Raw genomic sequence first — 23,511 nt, forward strand, 5'->3', positions numbered from 1 at the left:
TCATAGACTTATGAGGATTCAGTGCAATTCTGCCTGCAAAGTGGGTTGTCCAGTGCCCAGCTAAACATGTGGGAGTAGCCTGGCTTTTTTTTTTTTTTTTTTTTTTTTTTTTTTTTTAAGACAGTCGGCCGGGCGTGGTGGCTCACGCCTGTAATCCAAGCACTTTGGAGGCCAAGGTGGGCGGATCACCTGAGGTTGGGAGTTCAAGACCAGCCTGACCAACATGGTGAAACCCCATCTTAAAAATATAAATAAAATATAAAAAAAGAAAAAAAGAAAAAAAAATAAATTAACATAAATTAAAAAAAAAAAAAAAAGACAGTCTTGCAGTGTCAACCAGGCTGGAGTGTAGTGACTGATCTTGGCTCACTGCAACCTCCACCTCCTGGGTTCAAATAATTCTCCTGCCTCAGCCTCCTGAGTAGCTGGGACTATAGGCACCTGCCACCACTCCTGGGTAATTTTTGTATTTTTAGTAGAGGTGAGGTTTCACCATGTCGGCCAGGCTGGTCTTGAACTCCTGGCCTCAAGTGATCCACCGCCTCAGACTCCCAAAGTGCTGGGATTACAGGCGTGAGCCACCACACTTGGCTCGCTTGGCTTTTAATCCCTCCGATTCTCCCCTTGCACGTCATCCAAGGAGAGCCATCCCTGGTTTAGGGGCTGGGAAACACGGGCCCAGTTAGAGGTGGGCTGTAGCTAGTGAGAACTATGAATCTCTCAGCCATGCCTGGCTGTGGCATCCTATCTCTGAGCCTCAGCCTCCCGCTCAGTGCAGGGAGGAGTTGAGCTCAGTGATGTTCTAGAATTGTGTGGTCCCTCAATCCCAGGCTGCCTCTCAGGGGTCCCAGCTCTAGGAGTCCTGGTTTCCAGCCAGATGGCCACAGAGTGGGTTTCCAGAATTCCCTGGAGAGATACGCTCCTTCCTCAGCTGAGGGGGCCCCTAGTCCCTCCAGCCCTTCTGGTGATCAGCCCAGGCATACTCACCTCTCAAACTCATGTGCCTTTCTGAAAGGTCGGCACCCGGCCCAGCATGGGGCTTCTGTGTTCTCAAAGCAGGACAGAAAAGGCGTAACTCTGTCCTCAGGAGCTTGGCAGAGAACAAGACAACACCTCCGAATGACCAGACATAAACAGCAACCGACACCATCAGCCCCCTCGTGAATAGCCAATCAGCAAATGCTTATAAGAATGTACGGGTTTTCCTTCCTTCCTTTCAATCTCTCTCCCTTCCTCCCTTCCTTCTCTTATCTATCCATCTATCCATCCATCCTGTCACTCATCCAACCATCTGTCTAGCCATCCTCCCATCCATGCATCCTCTCATCTATCCGTCCACCCAGCCACCCACCCACCCATCCATCCATTCATCAGATACTGATTCCCAGGCTGATTCTGAGCTGAACACCAATGATGCAGCAGTGAGAGGGCAGGCACAATCCCTTCTCAGCCCATCTGATGCCCCCAAACCCCAATCCTGCCCCTTCACCAAGCCTGCCTCTAATATTTGCAAAGCCTGAGACAAGAATACAAATGGCACCCACTGGCCCCAGCCCTTCCTCCTTCTCATCACTGTGGTTCTGACAGCTGAGCAAGGGTGCTCATGTGTCCACATGTGGACAGCTCAGCCCAGATGCCCAAACTCCACCATGACTGCCTCCCCAAGTAGCCAACTCGACCATCCTTCAGGTCTGGGGGAGCCCACATAGCCATGCAATGCTCCCCTGGAGGATGGCACAAGAAGGATCCCTGCATCCCTGAGAGGAGGCTCAGAGCCATTTGGGCAAGGGATTCTGGGGTTGTGGATGTCCAGACCATCATCCAGAAGGGAGGGGTGCAGGTTTCAGGGGGGTGTTCATCCCTTTGGCCCTGCAGATTCCCCACTCTGGCAGAGGGCTGGAGGGAGACCACTTCCCTCAAGGCCCAGGCAGGTGTCCCCTTTGCCCAAGCCTGAGGGCTGCACTGCCCTCCATGGTCTCCCACAGCCTCCCAGGACAGTCCGGGGGTGCTGGGGTCCCTCTGGCTCTCTCTCTCTCTGCCTGAGTGACCTTCCCTGACCCTCTGGCCAAGAATGAGTCAGTGCTAGGGCCTGACAGGCTCTGTCTGTTCAGGAGTGGGTGGGGTCTCAGCTGCCCCACGTTTGCCCAGGATGGGGTGAATCACTGCTGACCCAGCTCTGCCCTGGCCTGGCTGCCTGTGCGTTTGTTAGGAGGATAGCAGATCGGCCCAGTCAGCCTGACGGGAATCGCTGAGACACGAGGCTGGTTTCCTGTCTCTGAGGGTCAGGATGTGACCCTGGGCCCCCTCCCGGAATCCAGGCTCCGGCCTGCCCTTCAGGGACCCAGCGAGATCCAGCCTCTGCCCAGCGGGTCTGTCTGCAGACCTGCCCAGCACACGCATGGAGCTGCACTTCCCCAGGCTCTCGGCTGCCTCCGCCCATCTACCACCCACCCACAGGAAATCTAAGGATTCTGAGGGATGGACGGGAAAGCCGCTTCTCTGTGCCAGGGATCGAAGGAGCCGGCATAGGTCAGGAAGGATCGGGCCGACTGCTGAGAGCCACCACCCCCGCTACCGCGGCCAGCTCCTACGCCTCTAGGCCTTTGCTGTGCAGCAGCTTCTGGCTGGAATGCCCTCTACCCTGCTCCTGAGCTAGACACCAGGAGCCTTTTCCCTAACGTCCCTCCCTCCTCTACCTTCAGTGCTCATCCCCCTATGCCCTGCGGCCCCCTGAACCCCCACTTGCCGATCCCACTAAGGACCAGGGCTGCTGATGCCACCTCTGCCCTCCTGGCTCTACCTTCTCTCGGCATCATCAACATAGGCTGGGCACCTGGTGAGGGCTGTGTGAGGGGCACTGTGGGCTCTGGACCCCACTCTTAGGGACTGCCTGGGGACGAAGGTACCTCCCAGGGAAACCACAGGTTCCTCAGTGGTCACAGCAGTAGTGGCTGGAGGGATCATGGGCTCAACCCTCGGGCCAGGGAGACCAGGAGCACTGGGAGGAGGGAGGCCAGCTTGGTGAGGCTGGACCTCAGCCTGCCCTGCTGAAAATGAATTCACAGCCCTGCCCCATTGATCTTTTTTTTTTTTTTTTTTTTTTTTTTGAGAGAAGGTCTCATTCTGTTGCCCAGGCTGGAATGCAGTGGTGTGATCTCAGCTCACTTTAACCTCCGCTTCCCGGGTTCAAGTGAGTCTCCTACCTCAGTCTCCTGAGTAGCTGGGGTTACAGGCATGTGCCACGATGCCTGGCTAATTTTTGTATTTTTAATAGAGATGGGGTTTCACCATGTGGGCCAGGATGGTCTCGAACTTCCGACCTCAAGCGAACCACTGGCCTTGGCCTCAAAGTGTTGGGATTACAGGCATGAGTCACGACGCCTGGCCTCCCCCACTGATCTTGTAGCAATAATCGTTGAGATTCAAATTATTCAACTGATGTGAAGATGTTCTGTAAACAGTAACAACCCTGGCAAAATGAGGATGTTCACAGGTGAGGGATGGAATCCAGAGAGAAATAATAACAACAATAACCGTAGCCACCGTCCGTTGAGCAGCTGCTCTGGACGGGTCCTGCGCTTGGTGTTTTGCCTGCACCATTCCGCTGGATTCTTACAACAGCCCGTGAGGCAGGTGCTGGCAGTGGCTCTTTGTTTCCCATGGGAAAATCAAAGGTCAGAGGTGGCCCAAGGAGATGTGGCTGTCAGAGGTGGAGCCACAGTTCAATTGGAGGGCTGTCTGGCTCCAGAACCTTCGTTCTCCACCCCCGCATCAAGGTCAAACAGCGGTGCACACATTTGTGCACACATGCATGTATTCACTCATATGTTCAAGAGTTATTGGGGCCAGGCGCAGTGGCTCACACCTGTAATCCCAGCACTTTGGGAGGCTGAGGTGGGTGGATCATTTTAGGTCAGGAGTTCAAAACCAGCCTGCCCAGCATGGTGAAACCCTGTCTCCGCCGGGCGCGGTGGCTCAAGCCTGTAATCCCAGCACTTTGGGAGGCCGAGGCGGGTGGATCACGAGGTCGAGAGATCGAGACCAACCTGGTCAACATGGTGAAACCCCGTCTCTACTAAAAATACAAAAAATTAGCTGGGCATGGTGGCGTGTGCCTGTAATCCCAGCTACTCAGGAGGCTGAGGCAGGAGAATTGCCTGAACCCAGGAGGCAGAGGTTGCAGTGAGCCGAGATCGCGCCATTGCACTCCAGCCTGGGTAACAAGAGTGAAACTCCGTCTCAAAAAAAAAAAAAAAAAAGGAAAAAAAAAAAGAAACCCTGTCTCCACTAAAAATACAAAAATTCGGCTGGGTACAGTGGCTCACACCTGTAATCCCAGCACTTTGGGAGGCCGAGGCAGGCGGATCACCCGAAGACAAGAGTTCTAGACCAGCCTGGCCAATGTGATGAAACCCCGTCTCTACTAAAAATACAAAAATTAGCCGGGTGTGGTGGTACACACTTAACGATCCCAGCTACTCGGGAGGCTGAGGCAGGAGAAGCCCTCGAAAACGGAAGGCAGAAGTTGCAGTGAGCCAAAATTGCGCCACTATACTCCAGCCTGGGTGACAAGAATGAAACTCTGTCTCAAAAAAAATAAACAAAACAAAACAAAAACAACTCTACTTTAAAATCCAAAAACTAGCAGATTAGCTGGACATGGTGGCAAGCACCTGTCATCCCAGGTACTTGCGAGTCTGAGGCAAAAAACAAAAAACAAACAAAAAGAGTGATGTGGTGTAATCCAGGCCCTGGGTCAGCTTCTGCGACTCTGTGTGTTCAGTTGAGCTCCTGTGCCCAAGAAAGGTATGTCTACGGGGGAGTGGGGAGGACCACCCTCTGCCCTCCAGGGTGCTGTGCAAGCCAGGACTGAACCCTGGGTTTCCTGGACCCCAGATGTCTCCACCACATCCTCAAATGAACATCCTGGCAGGCCTGTCGCCTGGCTCTTTGAATTAAATGTTGGAAGCTCCATGGACTGAGTTCTCTAGAAGAGGCAGAGGCTGACAGGAATATTTTGTTGTCATGAACTCAAGGATTCTTGGAATATGACATGACTTACAGTGGCACTCTGCCATGCCCCTAAAATCCCTCCAAGAACAGTCATTGCCCACAGGATAATGATCAAACTTTTTTTTTTTTTTTTTTTTTTTGAGACGGAGTCTGCTCTGTGGCCCAGGCTGAAGTGCAGTGGCATGATCTCGGCTCACTGCAACCTCCACCTCCAGGGTTCAAGCAATTCTCCTGCCTCAACCTCCTGAGTAGCTGGGCTAATATTTTGTATTTTTAGTAGAGATGGGGTTTTACCATATTGGCTGGGCTGGTCTCAAACTCCTGACCTTGTGATTAGCCCACCTCAGCCTCCCAAAGTGCTGGGATTATAGGCGTGAGCCACCGTTTCCAGCTCAAACCTTTTTTTTTTTTTTTTTTTTTGAGATGGAGTCTCGCACTGTCGCCTAGAATGGCATGCAGTGGCGCCATCTCAGCTTACTACAACCTCTGCCTCCCAGGTTCAAGCGATTCTCCTGCCTCAGCCTCCCAAGTAGCTAGGACTACATGCTCGGCTAATTTTTTGTATTTTCAGTAGAGACAGGTTTCACTATGTGAGCCAGGCTGGTCTTGAACTCCTGACCTCATGATCCACTCACCTCGGCCTCCCAAAGTGTTGGGATTACAGGTGTGCGCCATCACACACAGCCTCAAACTTCTTAATATGGTGAAGTATGTTTTGCCATCTCCCCAGTCCTGCAGGGGAACCTCCAGCTCCTGCCACATGATGACCCCAGGCAGAGACTGCTGCCTCTGCCTCTGCATTCTCTATTCTGTGGTTTCCACACCACCTCCTTCCCTTGGTGAGCTCCTGGACATGCATGATGTACCTTCCTCCAAGCCTGTCTCCTTAGCTTCCAAGATCAGACGAGATCAGGTGTGTTCAGGATGGTGTGGCCATCACCACAAGCCCTGCCTAATCTGTAGCAGCTGGGGTGCCCTGGCCCTGTGCTCCCTGAGAATGTACCAGTCCCCTGGATCCTGGCTGTCTACACACCTGTCTCCTGTAGACCTGGACACCTGCCAAGAGCCCCTCCTCTCACCCTGGCCTGGTATTGAGCCGTTAGGGTTGGGGGATCGCAGGCACCCAGAGGAGACACCGGGACCTGAATACTGACACAAACAACGTGAACTTACAGCGGCAGTCGCATTTTGAGTATCATTCCCAAATGTGAAGAAAAATGACAATGCCTATGAAAACCACACAAAGTATGTTTGGGGCTATCTATGATTTGGAAATTATCAAAGCCCACAGTCCTCGTGGAAGGCAGGGCGGTGGGGAGCAGGGCCCCCTGATATTGATGGTCCGAGCACTCTCTTATCACTGCACAAACGCCGGGCAACTTAACAGTTTTGAGGGCAGATTGGCCATAAGTTTACCCAGAGCTGACACCACCAAGTCATTATCAGGCAGGTGTAACCTCCAGGCCAACCAGGCCAGAAGCCACCTGAATGCCGAGATCCACGTGGGGAACCAAGTGACAGGCTGGCTCTGGCATCCCCAGGGATCTGGTGTAAACATTGGCCCTGAGCATGTCACTCCATCACTCACGACCAGCTTCAGTTTCCTCCGCCAAGAAGTAGGGATAATAACAGACCCTAGCAGATAAGCCTCGGAGGCTTAATACATGTGAGATGCTTCATTTCTGGCATAGAGTCGGCCCTAGCACAGTCTCTAGCACACAGCACTTAACAAAGGTGTTATTATTTTTGAGACAAAATAATAACGCTCTGTTGTCCAGGCTGGAGTGCAGTGGCGTGATCTTGGCTCACTGTAACCTCCACCTCCTGGGTTCAAGCGATTCTCCTGCCTCAGCGTCCTGAGTAACCGGGATTATAGGCAAGTGCCACCATGCCTGACTCATTTTTGTACTTTTAGTAGAGACAGGGTTTCACCATGTTGGTCAGGCTGGTCTCGAACTCCTGACCTTGTGACCCTCCTGCCTCAGCCTCCCTAAGTGCTGGGATTATAGGCATGAGCCACTATGCCCAGCCTTGTTATTATTAAGAAGGACAAAAGGGCCAGGCGTGGTGGCTCACGCCTCTAATCCAAGCACTTTGGAGGCCAAGGCGGGTGGGTCACCTGAGGTCGGGAGTTCAAGACCAGCCTGACCAACATTGTGAAACCCTATCTTTTTTTTAAAAAAAAAAAAGAAGAAGAAGAAGAAGGACAAAAGTATCAGACAAACTGATGGTGGGCTGGGGTCTCCTGGGGAGAATCGTCTCCAGGCTGTCAGTAGCCTTTGGATCTCTGAGGGTCACAGATGTTCAGCAGGGGACATTCCAGAGAGAAAGATCTGGGCTCAACTGAGAAGCACGTTTTTCTTTTTTTGAGACAAGGTCTCACTCTGTTGCCCAGATTGGAGTCGAGTGGTGCAATGTTGGCTCACTGCAAACTCCCCCTCCTGGGTTCGAGTAATTCTCCTGCCTCAGCTTCCCAAGTAGCTGGGATTACAGGCACATGCCACATGCCCAGCTAATTTTTGTATTTTTAGTAGATTCAGGGTTTCACCTCGTTGGCCAGGCTGGTCTCGAACTCCTGACCTCAGAGATCCACCTGCCTAGGCCTCCCAAGTGCTGGTATTACAGGTGTGAGCCACCACGCCCGGCCCGAGAAGCACTTTTCAAAGTCCAAGCTGCCCAGAGTGGAGCTGCGTCCTCTGAGGTCTCATGAGGTCTCCACATTGGAAGTGTATAAGCAACACTCACCTGGTCCCCTGACCCGCCTGGCTCTTCTCTACTCAGCTCTTCCCACTTAAGTCTGGTGGTGGCACCCATGAGATTGCCCTGATCCAGACTCTGCCCCTTGAAATGCCACCTCTTACAGACCCTGTGATATGTCCACATCACCCTCTTGGCAGGGGATCTGATGACGACTCAGCCACTGACAGCCATGAGGAAGGCACCCCTCACCCCATATCTGCCCTGGAGCTTCCTCTGAGCCCCCACCTGACCCTCCCATGGGACACTCACCCTTGGGAACTCCAGGAAGAGGACGTGGACTTCGAGGATGGCGTTGGGGACCTGAGCCACACAGCCCTCCAGGACCTGGCTGGTGGTGTATGTCACCTCGCCCTTCTCAGGGTCCAGGGGCTGAAGGTCACAATGGACTGTTTCTTCAAGATCTGTTGGAGAAACATCCAGAAAGAGGCCAGGTGAGAATAAGGTGATGACACGGACTCTACTTTCCAAATGTCTCCTGGGGACTCGACACGCGCTAAGGGCTTTACTGCACTGTCACAGCCACCTTACGGCATGGATATCATTACAGCTATTCCATGGATAAATAAACCCAGGCCTGGAGAGGAAACATCTCCTACTCAGGGTCACAGTGCTACTAGGTATAGGACTGACGAATAAAAGGACACCCAGCTAAACTCAAATTTTAAATAAACAATGAGTATTTTTAAGTATTAGTATATTACAAATACTGCATAGAATATATTAATCCTAGATAAATTTTCACTGTTTATCTGAAATTCAGATTTCACTGGGCCTCCTAGATTATTTATTCTTTTAGATAGAGTTTTGCTCTTATTTCCCAGACTAGAGTGCAATGGCGTGATCTCAGCTCACCGCAACCTTCGCCTCCTGGGTTCAAGTAATTCTCCTGTCTCGGCCTCCCGAGTAGCTGGGATTACAGGCATGCGCCACCACGCTTGGCTAATTTTTTGTATTTTTAGTAGAGAGGGGGTTTCTCCATGTTGGTCAGGCCGGTCTTGAACTCCCGACCTCAGGTGATCTCCCCACCTTGGTTTCCCAAAGTGCTGGGATTACAGGTGTGAGCCACCATGCTGATCTTTTTTTTTTTTTCTTTTAAATTTAGTTAACTAATTAATTAAAATGGGATTTTACCGTGTTGCCAGGCTGGTCTCGAACCCGAGCTCAGGCAATCTGCCCACTTCGGCCTCCCAAAATGGTAGGATTACAGGCGTGAGCCACTGTGCCTGGCCCTATTTTTTATTTTATTATTTTTTTTTTAAGGCAGACTCTGCTCTGCTGCTCAGGCTGGAGTACAGTGGCAAAATCATAGCTCACTGCAGCCTCAACCTCCCAGGCTCAAGTGGTCCTCCCATCTCAGCCTCCTGAGTAGCTGAAACTACAGGCATGCACCACCACACCCTGTTAATTTTTGCATTTTTGTAGATATGGGGTTTCACCATGTTGCTCAGGCTGGTATTGAACTCCTGGACTAAAGGGGTCCTCCCACTTCGGGCTCCCAAAGTATGGTGATTACATGCATGAGCCACCATGCCTGGCCTATTTTTATTTGATGTATCTGGCAACCCTAACTTCACGGCAGGGCCCAGGTGTGAACTGACATCTCCTTCCAGTAAGGCAGGAGCTGAGATCAGGAGACAAAGCTTCGCCTCTCATACCGCAAGGCAGTGGGAGGAATGGTCTGAAGGGGTTGAGACTTCCCTGGCCCCAAGGGACAGGGTGAGCCGACCGGGCGGCCCAGGTTCGGAGGGAGGCTGCGGGAGCCCGCAGAGCCCAGAAACACAGGTCCTGAGGGAAAGGAATGGAATTTCACCCTGACCTAGCAGGAGAGGAAGAGGAAATGAGGCTCCACACCTCGTCCTGAGGAATGTGCCAGGGAGGAAGGGGGGCTCCGGAGGAGGGAAGGAGGACAGAGAAGGGGAGACTGTTTGGAAGTTTGTGTCTCCATCTTGTCGCGCTTACTTCCTGTTTTCTTGGAGATCAAAGATGGGCGCGGAGAGACTGGCCTCATGTCCAGCCAAGGCCAGCTCGGAGGAGGGGGCGGGGAGGCTTCCTCCGAATCCCGGGCTGTCGGGAGCCCCACCGGCCTCCTTCGGCATCTTTCCACTGCACGCTGGGCTCTGGGCCCCAGAAGTCAGCAAAGGACACGGGACAGCCGCCCCTTGCCATGGCAACGCCGTTCCCAGCTCTATCTTGTGAAGGAGAAGATCTGGAAGAGGACCCTTGGCTGCCGGGGGCCCAAGCCTTGTATGTCCTCTCTCTGGCCCTATCCGGCACGTCCCAGGGACTCTGGAGTGCCTGGGCATAGTGGCATTTTGGTTCAAAGCAAGCTCCCTAGAGCCAGGCCGACCTAGCTTGCCTCTCAGGCCCAATGCTTACAAGCTATGTGGCTTTGGTGAACGATTTCACCCCTCGAGTCTTCAATTTCCTGGTCTGTAAAATGACAGCAAATGAGCCCACATGATCCATAGAGGTGGTTGGGAGGACTCCATGAGACTGGGCACATGGCAATTCTTTCTTACATTTCCATTTATTTATTTTTCAGGTAAGGTCGCACTCTGTTTCCTAGACTGGCGTGCAGTGGTGTGATCATGGCTCACTGCAGCCTTGAGCTCCTGGGTTCAAGCGATCCTCCTGCCTCAGCCTCCTTAGTAGCTGGGACTATAGGTGTGTGCCACCACGCATGGCTAATTTCTTTTATTTTTAGTAGAGACTGGGTCTCGCTATGTTGCTCAGGCTGCTCTCAAACTCCTAAGCTCAAGCAATTCTCCCGCCAGACCCTCCCAAAGTACTGGGATTACAGGTGTGAGCCACCGTGCCTGGCTGGCAGTTTACTGCAGGCCAGTCACGTAGATGTCGGGAGATGTGGGTCCGAGGCCCGGCTGGGCAGTCCAGGTGATGGTTTTGAGAGGCCACGTGCCCCGGGGCCCCTCCAGGCCTGCCACCTCAGTCTCCCCATCTGAGTAGGAGAGGCTTCAACTAGATAACAGCCAAGGAACCTGTGCTCACTGATGAGGAAAGGAGAGGGTGGGGAGAACGCGGGCGCCCTTTCCTCATCAGTGAGCACAGGTTCCTTGGCTGTTATCTAGTTGAAGCCTCTCCTACTCAGATGGGGAGACTGAGGCCTGGAGGGGCGGGGCACGTCAAAGTTTCACAGCACATGGCTGACCAGGCCGGGCCTCGGACCCACATCTCCCGACATGACCTAGTGTCTGGCCTGCAGATTGTCACAGCACCTCCCTCTTTCCCTTTGGGGCTTTCCCTGCCCCCTCCCCAGACTTCCAGGAACCCCAGTTCCTCCCGATGGCTGAGGCCGCCTGGGGCCGCCTCCTCCATGCCGTCAGCTGGCGGGAGAGGCCACAGGCCTGGCCATTATGTAATGATCAGATAACGGGCCTGGCGGGGAGATCAGATAAGAGGTCCATTTATTTTGGGGACTTTTCGAATCCTGGCCACCCCCACCCCTCAGACGAGAATGGGGAGACAGGAGGGAGTGTGACGCCTGGGCCTGTCTCCCGGAGCCTGAGGCGGGCCCAGACCAAGCTGAAAACAATCCCCTGGCACCAAGGGAAACTCCAGGACCTCCGGGGACTGGGTCAGAGGAGGAGCCACTGGGGGCCTGGGTGACTGGAGCCCAAAGTGAGAGACTCAGGAGCCACCTCCCACCACTGTGCCCTCTCCAGCCACGTGCACACAGCACCTCCCAGACCTCCCAAATGGCTACCTCCAGGACCCTGGAGGACGATCAAGAAAAACAGCTCTGGAGCCAGATGGCCTAGGTCAAATCCCAGCTCTGCCTCTCAAAATGCTGGTCACCTTGAACAGAAGCCTGACCGCTCTGAGCCTCAGTTTCCCCATTTGCAGACCAGCAATAATTGCTGCAGCTGCTCCCATCATGCTTACTGGGAGCCTAGGTAACATTTCAAGGCTTTACACCAGTGCACTCATTTGATCCTCACAGCAGCCTCATGAGGCAGCTGCTATCACACCCATGCACACTCGAGGAAACTGAAGACCAGGGCGGTTAAGTAATGTGTCCAAGGTCACCTGACTACTCAGTGCCGGGGCCTGGATTTAACCCAGGTGTCAGGCTCCAGCAAGCTGTGGGCACTCGCTGGCTGACTGTCAGCTTGATGGGGCGACCCCTGCCAAGTGCCTGGTACGGAGTAGGTGCCCCAGACACGGAAGCTGTGAATATTATTTCATCATACCAGAGCACAGATACTTTTCTTCCCTGACCACCTTCTTCTTTTTTTCTTTGAGATAGAGTCTTGTTCTGTCACCCAGACCAGAGTACAGTGCCTCAAGCTCGGCTCACTACAACCTCCTCGTCCTGGGTTCAAGCGATTCTCATGCCCTCAGCCTCCTGAGGAGCTGGGACTACAGGTGCACCACCACACCCCACTAATTTTTGTATTTTTTGTAGACTGGGTTTCGCCCTATTGCCCAGGCTGGTCTCAAACACCTGGGCTCAAGCAATCTGTCCGTCTCAGCCTCCCAAGGCAGACACTTTTCAACAAGAGTCTTTTTTGCTGCCAAGCCTGCCCCGCCTTGTTCAGCACCACACACCTCCTAGCCACCTTTTACTCTTTTCAGGTTCAATTACAGCCTCACAGGTTTCCCAGCATCCAGCCCAGTCACTGTGCCCAGCCACAGCAAGGTCTCAGCGCACCTTGGCCCCGGGTGCCCCCATGGTTCTGCAATGCCTGCAGCGTCAAGTTCCCATGCTGCAGCCTGAAGTAGAGGTGAAAGGCACAGCGATCAGCCCGACGTGGTGGCTCATACCTGTAATCCCAGCATTTTAGGAGGCCAAGGCGGGTGAATCGCCTGAGCTCCGGAGTTCGAGACCAGCCTGGCCAACATGGCAAAACCCCATCTCTACCAAAAATACAAAAACTAGCCAGGTGTGATGGCGTGCGCCTGTAATCCCAGCTACTTGGGAGGCTGAGGCAAGAGAATTGCTTGAACCTGGGAGGTGGAGGTTGAAGTGAGCTAAGATTATGCCACTGCACTCTAGCCAGGATAACAGAGCAAGACTCTGTCTCAAAAGCAAAGCAAAGCAAAGCACAGCAATCGGACAGATATCAAAGATGCCGACGGTTCAGGTCCTGATTCTGCCACCCGCCAGCTGCCTTTCCATCCTCGGGGTTCCCATCTGTAACTGGGGATGAGGGTCATCACAGCTCCCTATGGAGGCGGTGAGCCAGCTGGTAAATGACACCAGCCACGGCACTAGGCCAGGTCCTGATAAGTTGGGCTTGCTCAGGAACCAGTGACTACTGTCACAATTACTTATGCCTCGTCAGTGGGGAGATGTGGGCTCTTCCCTCAAACACGCCTCGCTCATGCCCCTACCACGTCCTTTCCTAGACCAGCATTCATCCTTTGACCACCTGGTCTGTTTTTGAGAGTCGGGGTCTTGCTCTGTTGCCCAGGCTGGAGTGCAGTGGCGAAATCATAGCCCACTGTAGCCTCTACCTCCTGGCCTCAAGCAGTCCTCTGCCTCAGCCTCCCAAGCAGCCACAGGTGTGAGTCACTATGCCCGACTAATTTTTCATAATGTTTATGGAGAAAGGTCTCGCTATGTTGCCCAGGCTGGTCTTGAATGCCTGGCCTCAAGTAATCCTCCCGCCTCAGCCTCCCAAAATGTTGGGATTACAGGCATAAGCCACTGTGCCCAGCCCCTGGCCAACTTCTATTGATCCTTCAAAATCCTGTCCTGGAAATCTCATTGAAGTCAGTCCCTCCTTTCGCATCTGCACCCGTCCTTGGATGTCCTTGGAGAACCCCACATGCCCAGGTGTGCTGTTCTCTCAGTGTGTCTGCACTCCTAGCAGTGACTTTCTCCCCACACCCGTCCATGTCCCATCACTTAGCCCAGGGCTCAGAGCAAACATCCATTTGTGGAATTGGCGGCTCAGAGCTGCCTCTGATCTGCTGGATGACCCGCATCAAGTCCCTTCACCCTTCTGGGACTCTGTTTCCCCATGGCTAGTGGGTGGGGAAGAGGGAGGGATGGTTAGGACATATTCTAATTCTACTGGGGTTCTGATGGTCTGTTTCACCTAAGAATGAAGGCAAGAAGAGAGGGCAGGGCATAGATGGGGCTTCTGAAAGTAAAGGTGGGGTCCCAGGGGTTGTGCCCCAGATGGGAGGGCCATTATGGGGACTAGAGAAAAGGCTGAGTGCCTTCGGGGAGAAGAGCAGGCAACAGGAGGATCCTCATCCCCTCCCCTGCGGCAGCACGGTGCAGAGCTTGGGGCCAGGGCTCAAGCCCCAGTGGCCCATTTCAGGGCAGTGTTACTGGGCAAATCCCTTTATCTAACTGAGTTACACAAGTGCCTCAGTCTCCCCATCTGTCAAATGGGGGCAGCAGGAGTGTCTCCTCCGTAGGGCTTTTGTGAGCCTTAAATCTGACAGTACACATACCATGCCTAGAGCAGTGTCTAGCATGCAGTAAGTGCTGAATAAATGCCAGCTGTTATATCATCTTTTTATTCCACCACTACCCCTGCCACAGGGATTGAAGCCAGCTAAACCCTGGATGAGGGTCCCCTTCGGCCTCCAAGGCTGGTACCCCAAAGCCTGGGCTGAAACTAGGCACGGGGCCTCAGAGCCAGGATAAACAGCTGTCCAAGTCTCCAGCATCTGGGCCACAAAAGTCAGGGAGGGAAAATAAGCTGAATTTGGAAGCAGACAGCCTGGAGTGGAAATCTGGACCTGTCATTTGACCCAACCTTCCATTTTTTCATCTGTAAACTGGGGATAGAGGCAAGGAGGAGTTGGTGCTATGCCTGACATGCCGGGGACAGAGGACAGGAGGCTGCTTTGCTCTTGTCCAGATCCCTCTCCAGCACTGGGGCAAACAGATAGGTCTGTCGCCAGAGGACCCAGCACCAACCCATCTGTGACCATGAGCAAGTCCCTCTGTCCCTCTGGGTCACATCTGTCTGGATGAGGCGAGGGAGAATGCTAGTGGTCACATTCCCCGTGTCCCGGAGAACCCATGCTCTCCTGGCACATGGCCCCTGCTCCAGCCTCTTTGTCCTCCTGGCAAATGGGAACACAGCCTCTAAGAGGTGGGTGTTTGTGGTCTTCGTCCTGCACCACTGACCCTTCTCCTGCTAGTTCCAGACCCCCCGCCCCCACCCCCGCCCTGCGGGCGGCCAGCTGCATGGGGGCCTCAAGTCCTCCAGCAAAGGATCCTCCACACTCAGGAAACACTCTTCAACCCCAGCCGCCCAGCACGGGCAGAGAGCCCCCACAACCCTGCTGCCAGGATGAAATCCACATGAAATAATCCAAAATACAGGAAAAGGTGCATGTACCAGAACTGTGCATCATGGTGGTATTTATAACTAGAACAAAGGGATCTGCCAGGCAAACGGTGACAGGTTGACGGGACAGAATTTTCCAGAACTGCAAGAGGATGGTCATAGAGTCCACAGGACAGCACAGAGACCTGGTTCGAAAGAAGTAGACAAAAGACTCCTAAAATGTGGAGCCACCTGGATTAAAAGGAGCTTAAAAAGTCAAAAAAAAAAAAAAAAAAACCACAGTAAGCCACCTACCACCATGCTAACAGTACCTGTATCAATAAAGGAATTCTGAGGTGACTTTTTCTCCCTTTTTTTTTTGGATGGAGTCTCACTCTGTCCCCCAGGCTGGAGTGCGGTGGCACAATCTCGGCTCACTGCAACCTTCACCTCCCGGGTTCAAGCAATTCTGCCTCAGCCTCCCAAGTAGCTGGGACTACAGGTGTGTGCCACCACGCCCAGCTAATTTTTGTATTTTTAGTAGAGACGGGATTTCACCATGTCAGCTAGGATGGTCTCGATCTCTTGACCTCGTGATCTGCCCACCTCGGCCTCCCGAAGTGCTGGGATTACAGGCGTGAGCCACCGTGCCTGGCCTTGGTAATTTATTAACAGTCTTTGCTCATGGACATTTAGATCATTTCCAGTTAGTTATCGGGTTTTTGTTACACGTACCCATAGATCACACATCTTTACAGAGTTGGACAAGTCACTGTGGAAGGCTGACTTCTGAAGGTTGAGTTGTGAGGGTAGCAAGTTACATACATGAATTCCAGACCCATTTCTAGGATGTCAGGGTCACTCCTACCCCTACCCCCAGCAGGGACCTCTGGGTTCCAGGCCCTGGCCCCAGGTTCCCCTCTGCCCTCCATGGGCCTCAGCTTCCCAGACCACAAATGAGTTGGGTTGATGACCTATTGTACCTTGGAGCCTGTGACCCCTGGTGCACCAGTTCCAGCTCCTACCCACTCACGGGACCAGACTGATAGATTTCCAGGAGTTTTTCCAACTGGCTGTTACATGGCTATTACTATCTATTTATTAAAAAATCATGAATGTCCAAATTTTTTTTTTTTTTTTTTTTGAGACGGAGTTTCGCTCTTGTTACCCAGGCTGGAGTGCAATGGCGCGATCTTGGCTCACCGCAACCTCCGCCTCCTGGGTTCAGGCAATTCTCCTGCCTCAGCCTCCTGAGTAGCTGGGATTACAGGCACACGCCACCATGCCCAGCTAATTTTTTTTTGTATTTTTAGTAGAGACGGGGTTTCACCATGTTGACCAGGATGGTCTCGATTTCTTGACCTCATGATCCACCTGCCTCAGCCACCCAAAGCGCTGGGATTACAGGCTTGAGCCACCGCGCCCGGCGTGAATGTCCAAATTTATTTATTCTTGTTTTACGCCCCTGACTGTCACCTCTGCTCCCAATGTGATCTGCCCCTGCAGAGACCCTGTAGAACCAACCACCGGGTGCTACTGGGCATTGATTCCCAGCTCTGAGCTTGGGGAGATAGTGGCTTGAAGTCAGCCGAGTGGGAGTACATACGCTATGGAAATCCACAAACGCTATCCACAAACTGAGCCCTCCACCCTGTTGTTAATTATTTACCAGCACACCACTGCCTTTGATCCTTTAAAACCAGGCCCTAAACATCTGCAAGGACCTTTCTCTAGAGTCCAGGAGGAAGACAGTGTGACCACAGCGAGAAATGCGGGAGCGGGAGAGGGAAGCCTGGACAGCCAAGGAGGCAGATCCTAGAGCGGAGGCAGGGCTCTGTCTTAGCCGTGTGAACTTGGCAAGTCAGAACCTCCCTTTGCTCTTCTGTAAAATGGGGATGATGGCAGCAGCCATCTTGCAGGGTCCTTGTGAGCCGTATTAAGAGGGGTTGCCCTATCACACCTTGCTAGCAGCAAACATTTGGGGACCTGCGGGCCAGGAGTCAAATCCCTGCTAAGTCACTTACTGTGTCTGAAACTCAGGTTCCGATCAGTCAGGTGGTGGGAAGAGCTTCAGAGACCCAGGCTCAGGGACTCTAAAATGCTGTGGGGTGGGCAGGTGGGGAGAAGGTGGCTGCTCCACTGCCGTTTTCCTTCCCCGTTCTCCCCACACTGTTAGCTCACTTTTGCCCCTTTTCCCCCAGATCCCTCAGGAAGCCCCTGTATGCGCAGGTGGGTCAAGGGATGTCCACAGGACCGGCCAGCAGCTTGAGATGCCCGAGGGGTCGGGAGTGGGACATGGGGCTGGGGGGGTCCCTCATTCCTCGCCGCCCCTCCTCTGGTCAGTTTCAGAAAGTAGCAGAGGCCACGACCCCTTGGAAGAGTCCCCAGGCCGAGGAGTCCCACAGAACCCCTAACCTGGCCAGCAGCCCCTCCTGAACCCTTCCTGGGGATCAGGGAGCGGGGAGGGAGGAAGGGCAGGGCCCTGCAGCCTTGGCCTGTTCAAAGGGTTCTGGGAGCTGCTCAAAGGCCCTGCGAGGTAAGCTGGAGGAACTTAAAGTTAAAAATAACCCAGAAGTGACCAGCCTGCCAGAGCCCTCTCTGCAATGATCCTTTACCACCAGCCTTCTCAGCAGCTCGGAGAGGGAAGGAAGTCTGTTATCCCCACTTTGCTCAGAGGCCCGAAGGCAGTTCCCTCACACCACGAGGAAGACCCTGTGTGAGATTTGAACCCAGAGCCAGCACTCAGAGCCCAGGCTGTGGGCCCTCCTTCCCACCCATTCCTCCTTGGAAAACGCAAGGCCCAGAGAGGGCAGGAAACTCTCCGGGGGCTGCACAGCATTCTGGGACCTGGGCTTCCAGTAATGGAACACAGCTGGGAGAACAGACGCCAGAGGCGAGGGTTAAAGTGAATGAGTCAGCCTAGTTTGCCCAAGGCTTTCAACACCCAAAGTCCTGCATAACCATTTAGTTTCACCAAACTGGGAGGGTCGGTGACCCTCCAAAGCCCCAAGGGTGGCCCTGCTGGACAGGAGCTCAGCATATAGGAAGGAGGCAGGGTACACTTGGGGCCTGGTCTGGGCACCAGAGGCCGAGTCTCCCCACCCTGGGTCCCTGGACACCTACTTGCAAGGCTGAGGCTGCAGCTGGCCAGCAGCAGGACGACGGCCAGAGGGAGTGCGCCACGGTCCATGCTGTCCACGCGGGGGCCTGCGCGCTGGGCCTTATCCGGTGTCCAGGGGCAGGGCTGCAGGTGGGTGCCGGGGCCGGCGTGGGCTCGCACGGGGACCCGAGGGGAGCAGGCAGCTGGAGCGACGGCGTCCCTGCTCCAGCCTTCTGAGGTGGCGGCCAAGGGGTCAGGAGAAGTAGACACAGGGACGTGGGGCTGGGCCGGGGTCGCTGTCTGACGAATGGGCGGGGAGGGGGTGCCGGGCTCCAGTGGACGGCAGTGACGGCAGCAGTCCTGGCTGGGCGCAGATGGAAGCTGGGGTATGACCAGCAGCAGGGAGCTCCCAGCTCATCCAGCCCGGCCCAGGGAGGCAGGAAATGCGCTTCCTTAGAGAAGGGGCTGGGCCAGGCCGCCTGCCAGGCGGGTAGAGGAAGTGCCACGGGCTTTGTCGCTGGGTGGGGGGCCCTGGGATGGGGGGAGGCAGTTGGATGGGGGGGTAGGCAGTAGGGTGGGAGGGAGGGCCCAGGCTCTAGGCTTGTCTCCCTAAGCACCCCATGCTCCCATCCCCCCCTCTCCAAGGCGGGTGGGTGGGGATGCATCAGGCAGCCCCACAGAAGAAAACAATCACCCTAACAGCCCACCGAGGAGCCCTTTCCTGGGGCTGGGCTTGGCTAAAGTAGTTTCTGTGGAATTCATGACCCTATGTGCTCAGTGATCCCATTTTGCAGATGAGGAAACAAGAGACCCGACGTGTTGAGATCACTGGTCCAAGAAGATGGTAGTGCTGGGAACCTGCCTACCTCTACCACCTCACATCTCTTTGGGCGCCAAGCCCAGCCTGCTAAGTGCAATTGACACAGGGCTGCCCAGCAGGCAGGAAAACTGAGGCTCAGACTAGGGAGGGAAGTCCCAAAGTGGCATAGCAAGGTGGCTAGGGCCAGGGTCTCTGGACTCAGAGAAGCTGCCCAGGGCCACACACTTCATGTCTGATGCCTTCCTGGGTAGAAAGCCCTTCATGGACAAAAGACAGCTCCAGGCCGGGTGCAGTGGCTCATGCCTGTAATCCCAGCACTTTGGGAGGCCAAGGCAGACGGTTCACTTGAGGTCAGAAGTTCGAGACCAGCCTGGCCAACATGGTGAAAGCCTGTCTCTACTAAAAATAACAAAAATTAGTTGGGCATGCGGGCACGTGCCTGTAGTCCCAGCTACTTGGGAGGCTGAAGGTGGAGAATCACTTGAACCCAGGAGTCGGAGGTTGCAGTGAGCCGAGATCAGACCACTGCACTCCAGCCTGGGTGACAGAGAGAAACTGTCTCAAAAGAGGAAGAAAAAGACAGCTCCAAATGATGGGGACTTTAATGGCACTTCTGAAGTCAGATGGCTCATGGGTTCAAATCCTGCTCTGCTTACTCTGAGCCATGAGACCTTGGGCAAGGCCCCTCCATTCTCAGCTGCCCTGCTTGCAAAGTAGGGCACGATGGAGCCTTCCTGGCCAAGCTGTTGTGAGATTTCCAAGGGTCAGGACACTACGGCACTGAGCCCTGGGACATACAGCAGACACTTCCCCACCAGTGCTCCCTGAGCTGGGTGACAGTCCCCAAACTGTTCCATGTTCATTCTGCAAACAGTAAGCACCTACTGTGTGCCCACCATGTGACCTCACAGGTAGCAGTCAGGGCCAGGCCCACAGAAGCTCAGAGAAGGAAGCGCGAGCCACCTGGAGGAGCTGGCAGTAGGTCTGCCCTTGGAAAGACTGGGTGAGCTAGGAGTGGGAGAAGGGGTGAGGGGGGCATGCCAGGCAGCGGGGCCAGACGAAGCAAAGGCACAGAAGCAGGAAGCAGTCGAACCACCGTGGGACCAGCAGGGGTGTGGTGGGGACAGGAAGTTGGAGAGACAGAGTGTGGCCCTGCATTGGGAGGGCCTCAAATGTCAGGGCTGTCCTCAGGGCCACCGGAAGTCATGGGGGGTTCTCGAGCAGAAGGATGCTGGCAGAGCTGGGCTTTGAGAGGGCAAATCTTTATGTGTGCTGGCAGGACCCATGGTGAGATGGAGCCAGAAGTTTCTTCTCCCTGGATCAACCTGTCCTGGATACAGGTGGAGAAACTGAGGCTAAGGGAGGGAGAAGGCTGGAGCCCTGGGTGCCTCCAGAGGGAGGATATCAGTCCGGGGTCTGAGGCCTGGCCTCTCTGTGCTAGTCGGCCGGCCATGTGTTTGTCTCTGCAGGAGCGTCACAGGGGCTGGGAGGGTGGGTGTGGCTTCTTGGGTGGGGATTGGGGCTAGTTTTGCTCGCCCAGCCTGTGGCTGCCTGGCCAGTTTGCAGCCAAGCATGGCTGTGAGGTCAAGGGAGAGCGTCCTCTCCCAGGAGGCCACCCTGCGAGGGGCATCTCCTCTGCCTTTTTCTGCAACCTCGAAGATGAGGCCACGGGCACTGCGAGGCAAAGGGTGGCTCCGTGGGGGTTCAGGGGTGGCTGTGAGGTTTCTCCAGGCCGCAGACCAAGATGTGTGCCCCAGCGACAGTTAATCCAGCCCCAGGGGCTGAGCGCTGTCTGCACCAGGGCCCGCCCTAGGCGTTCACCTTATCAGCTCTGAATCCTCACAGGCGCTCCAGGAGGTGGGCACAGTTATAGCCCCACTCTACAGAGGAGGAACCCAACCCCAGGGCTGCCCGGCTCCAAGCTCACCTCCTCCCTCCCTGCCACCACCCGCTGAGTTTGGAGTGAGGGACAGATGTGGCAGGGGCTGTGGGTGTCACAGGGGGTTTGGGGCGTCTGAGGCAGGAACAGGGACCCCGCAGGAGGCTCTTCCCAAACCTCCTTCCCTCCCCTTCCCTCCACACTGCACAGTCTGTCCCCATCCACCTTGTAAACAAGACCCAGTGGATTCTCTAGAAAGCAGTAGAGACTCCAGGTAGACTCCAGGAAGAACTGGAGCCCCTAACCCAGACACCTCACAGAGGAGGGAAGAGATTGGGACCACAGAGAGTGGGGGGTGAAGCAGAGGTCACCTCTGGCTCCCACAGCACCATGACCTTTCCCGTCACACTCCCAGCCTGTGTGCAGCCATCTGCATGTGTCTCTCTACTCAACTAGAAGCCCCACGAGGGCAGAGACTTTGACGCCCTTTGATGCTGTGTCCCCCACACAGAGCCCGGGGCTTTTGGCTCTTGAGATAGATTTGTTGAAAGCATGAGGGACTGGCTGGACACGGTGGCTCACGCCTGTAATCCCAGCACTTTGGGAGGTCGATATGGGCGGATCACAAGGTCAGGATTTGGAGACCATCCTGGCCGATATGGTGAAATCCGTCTCTACTAAAAATGCAAAAATTAGCCGGGCGTGGTGGCACATGCCTGTAATCCCAGCTACTTAGGAGACTGAGGCAGGAGAATCGCTTGAACTGAGGAGGTGGAAGTTGCAGCCAGCCAAGATTGTGCCACTGCACTCCAGCCTGGGCAACAGAGCAAGACTCTGTCTCGCCAAAAAAAAAAAAAAAAAAAAAAAGAAAGCGAGCAAGCATGAGGGACCCTAGAAGGCAAGGCAGAGGTGGGGATCATGGAGGCCCAGAGAGGTGGGCTTGCCATTAGTTCCTAGGAGCAAAGGCCAGTCCTGGACTGGGTCTCCTGCCCCAGGAAGCTCAATGGCCACACAGCTTCACAGCTGGGCACAGGCCTCGGGTTAGCCCACATCCCCCAGCTGCACTCTCCCTCCTGTGAGACACATCTGCTTCCCCACCCCACCCCAGGAGAACAGAGGAGGCAGGAGGAGGAGGTTCCATCCTCCAGTCCCTTCCCTGCAGGGTCACTGCATACTGGTGGCCTCCCTCCACTGAAGGCCAGGGTCCTATTGGGGACCCCCTCCGCCCAGCCCTGTTTGGGCTGTGAACTCAGCTCCTCCCCTGGCCCCTTCAGGCTGAGGGTGGTCACAGCCCATGCCGCTGCCAGCCCTGGGGTTCTGCACTGTCCCCTGGGACTTCCCTATACCCTGACCACACCTGTGTAAACAGACCCTTCATCCAACTCTCCTCTAATGATCCTACTGGAACGTGCCATCTGTTTCCTGCCGGGGCTCTGACTGATACAGATGCATTCAGGTGCTGTCTGGGAACACTGGAGACACGCATGGCTGATGGCCAGGCCCCCGTGCCAGGACCCCACAGAGGGCAGATGCACTTATTCTGCTCCTTCTTCCTCCTGGCCGGCCAGGAAGGCCAGGGCTGCAGGAAAAGATGGAGCTTGTCCACCTTGGCCACTGGCCACTGAAGGAATTTCAGGCGGCCCCCAGGGACCCACCAGGCGGCTGACCGTCTCCACCACCAGCCCAGAGCCAGGAGCCGTTGATAACAGCAGGACCAGACCCACAGGACAAAGGAAAGAGAGAGAACTGGCCTGGGAGCGGGGTGCCCAGGCTCTGCCCCACGCTGGCCAGGTAGCCCCAGGCAAGATCTTTTTTTGTTTATTTGAGCTGGGGTCTCACTCTGTCACCCAGATCAGTGCAGTGGCAGTTTCAAGCGATTCTCCTGACTTAGCCTCCTGAGTTGCTGGGAGTGCATGCCACCACACCCAGCTAATGTTTGTACTTTTAGTAGAGACAGGGTTTCACCATGTTGCCCAGGCTGGTCTTGAACTCCTGACCTCGAGTGACCCACCTGCCTCAGCCTCCCAAAGTGCTTGGATTACAGGTGTGAGCCACCATGCCCAGCAAGATCTTTCTGCTTTCTAAGCCTCAGTTTCTTCATCTGCATGAGGGGAGGGCAACCTGCTGGTCTGGAGGAGCTCAAAGGCAAGACAAGAATTAGAATCACGCCACCATCCGCAAACGTGCCTGGCCCTGTGCCAAGTGCCACTTTGCAGTCACTCCAGTGGCTGAGGCTGTCATGTCAGCATTTCACAATGGAAGAAACTGAGGCTCAGGTTTGCAAGGCCACAGGGCTGGGAAGAGGCAGAGGATAATTCGGATTAAGGCTTTTTTTCCCTTGGCTTCCAAAACATTCTGTCCTGGCTTTCCTCCCACCTTCCTGGTCCTCTTATCTGTCTCCTCACTGGTCCCTCCTTGTTCCCCCAGGGTTGGCCTCTTCCGTCTCTGTTTACCCTCACTCCCAAGTCAGATTTTTCTCACAGACCCTGGGACTCAGGCTCAAATAATAGAAACAAGCATTTAGTAGTCCCGTAGGGAGATTTGCGGCTGTGATGCCCTCCCGTAAACCCCCAACCTGTCGCTTTTTATTTTTTCTTTTTAATTGAGACAGAGTTTCGTTCTTGTTACCCAGGCTGGAGTGCAATGGTACGATCTCGGCTCACCGCAACCTCCGCCTCCTGGGTTC

At 54.6% G+C, this 23,511-nt stretch overlaps 1 protein-coding gene across 2 annotated transcripts in view; it reads right to left on the bottom strand.

The window, feature by feature from the left end:
* ENG (endoglin) overlaps window positions 1-18,577 on the bottom strand; it is a 41,596-nt gene extending 23,019 nt beyond the window's left edge. For both annotated transcript variants that reach the window (XM_010351324.3, XM_010351325.3), the window contains exons 1-2: window positions 18,150-18,577; window positions 8,023-8,174 (exon numbers count right to left, since the gene is read on the bottom strand). In XM_010351324.3, the coding sequence (XP_010349626.3) occupies window positions 8,023-8,174; window positions 18,150-18,216 (219 nt within the window). In that variant the 5' untranslated portion in view covers window positions 18,217-18,577. The remainder of the gene's footprint in view (window positions 1-8,022; window positions 8,175-18,149) is intronic.
* Between the last annotated feature and the right edge of the window lie 4,934 nt (window positions 18,578-23,511).

This window comes from Saimiri boliviensis, chromosome 2 (genome assembly GCF_048565385.1).
Source record: "Saimiri boliviensis isolate mSaiBol1 chromosome 2, mSaiBol1.pri, whole genome shotgun sequence".
In the NCBI taxonomy this organism is placed as follows: domain Eukaryota; kingdom Metazoa; phylum Chordata; class Mammalia; order Primates; family Cebidae; genus Saimiri; species Saimiri boliviensis.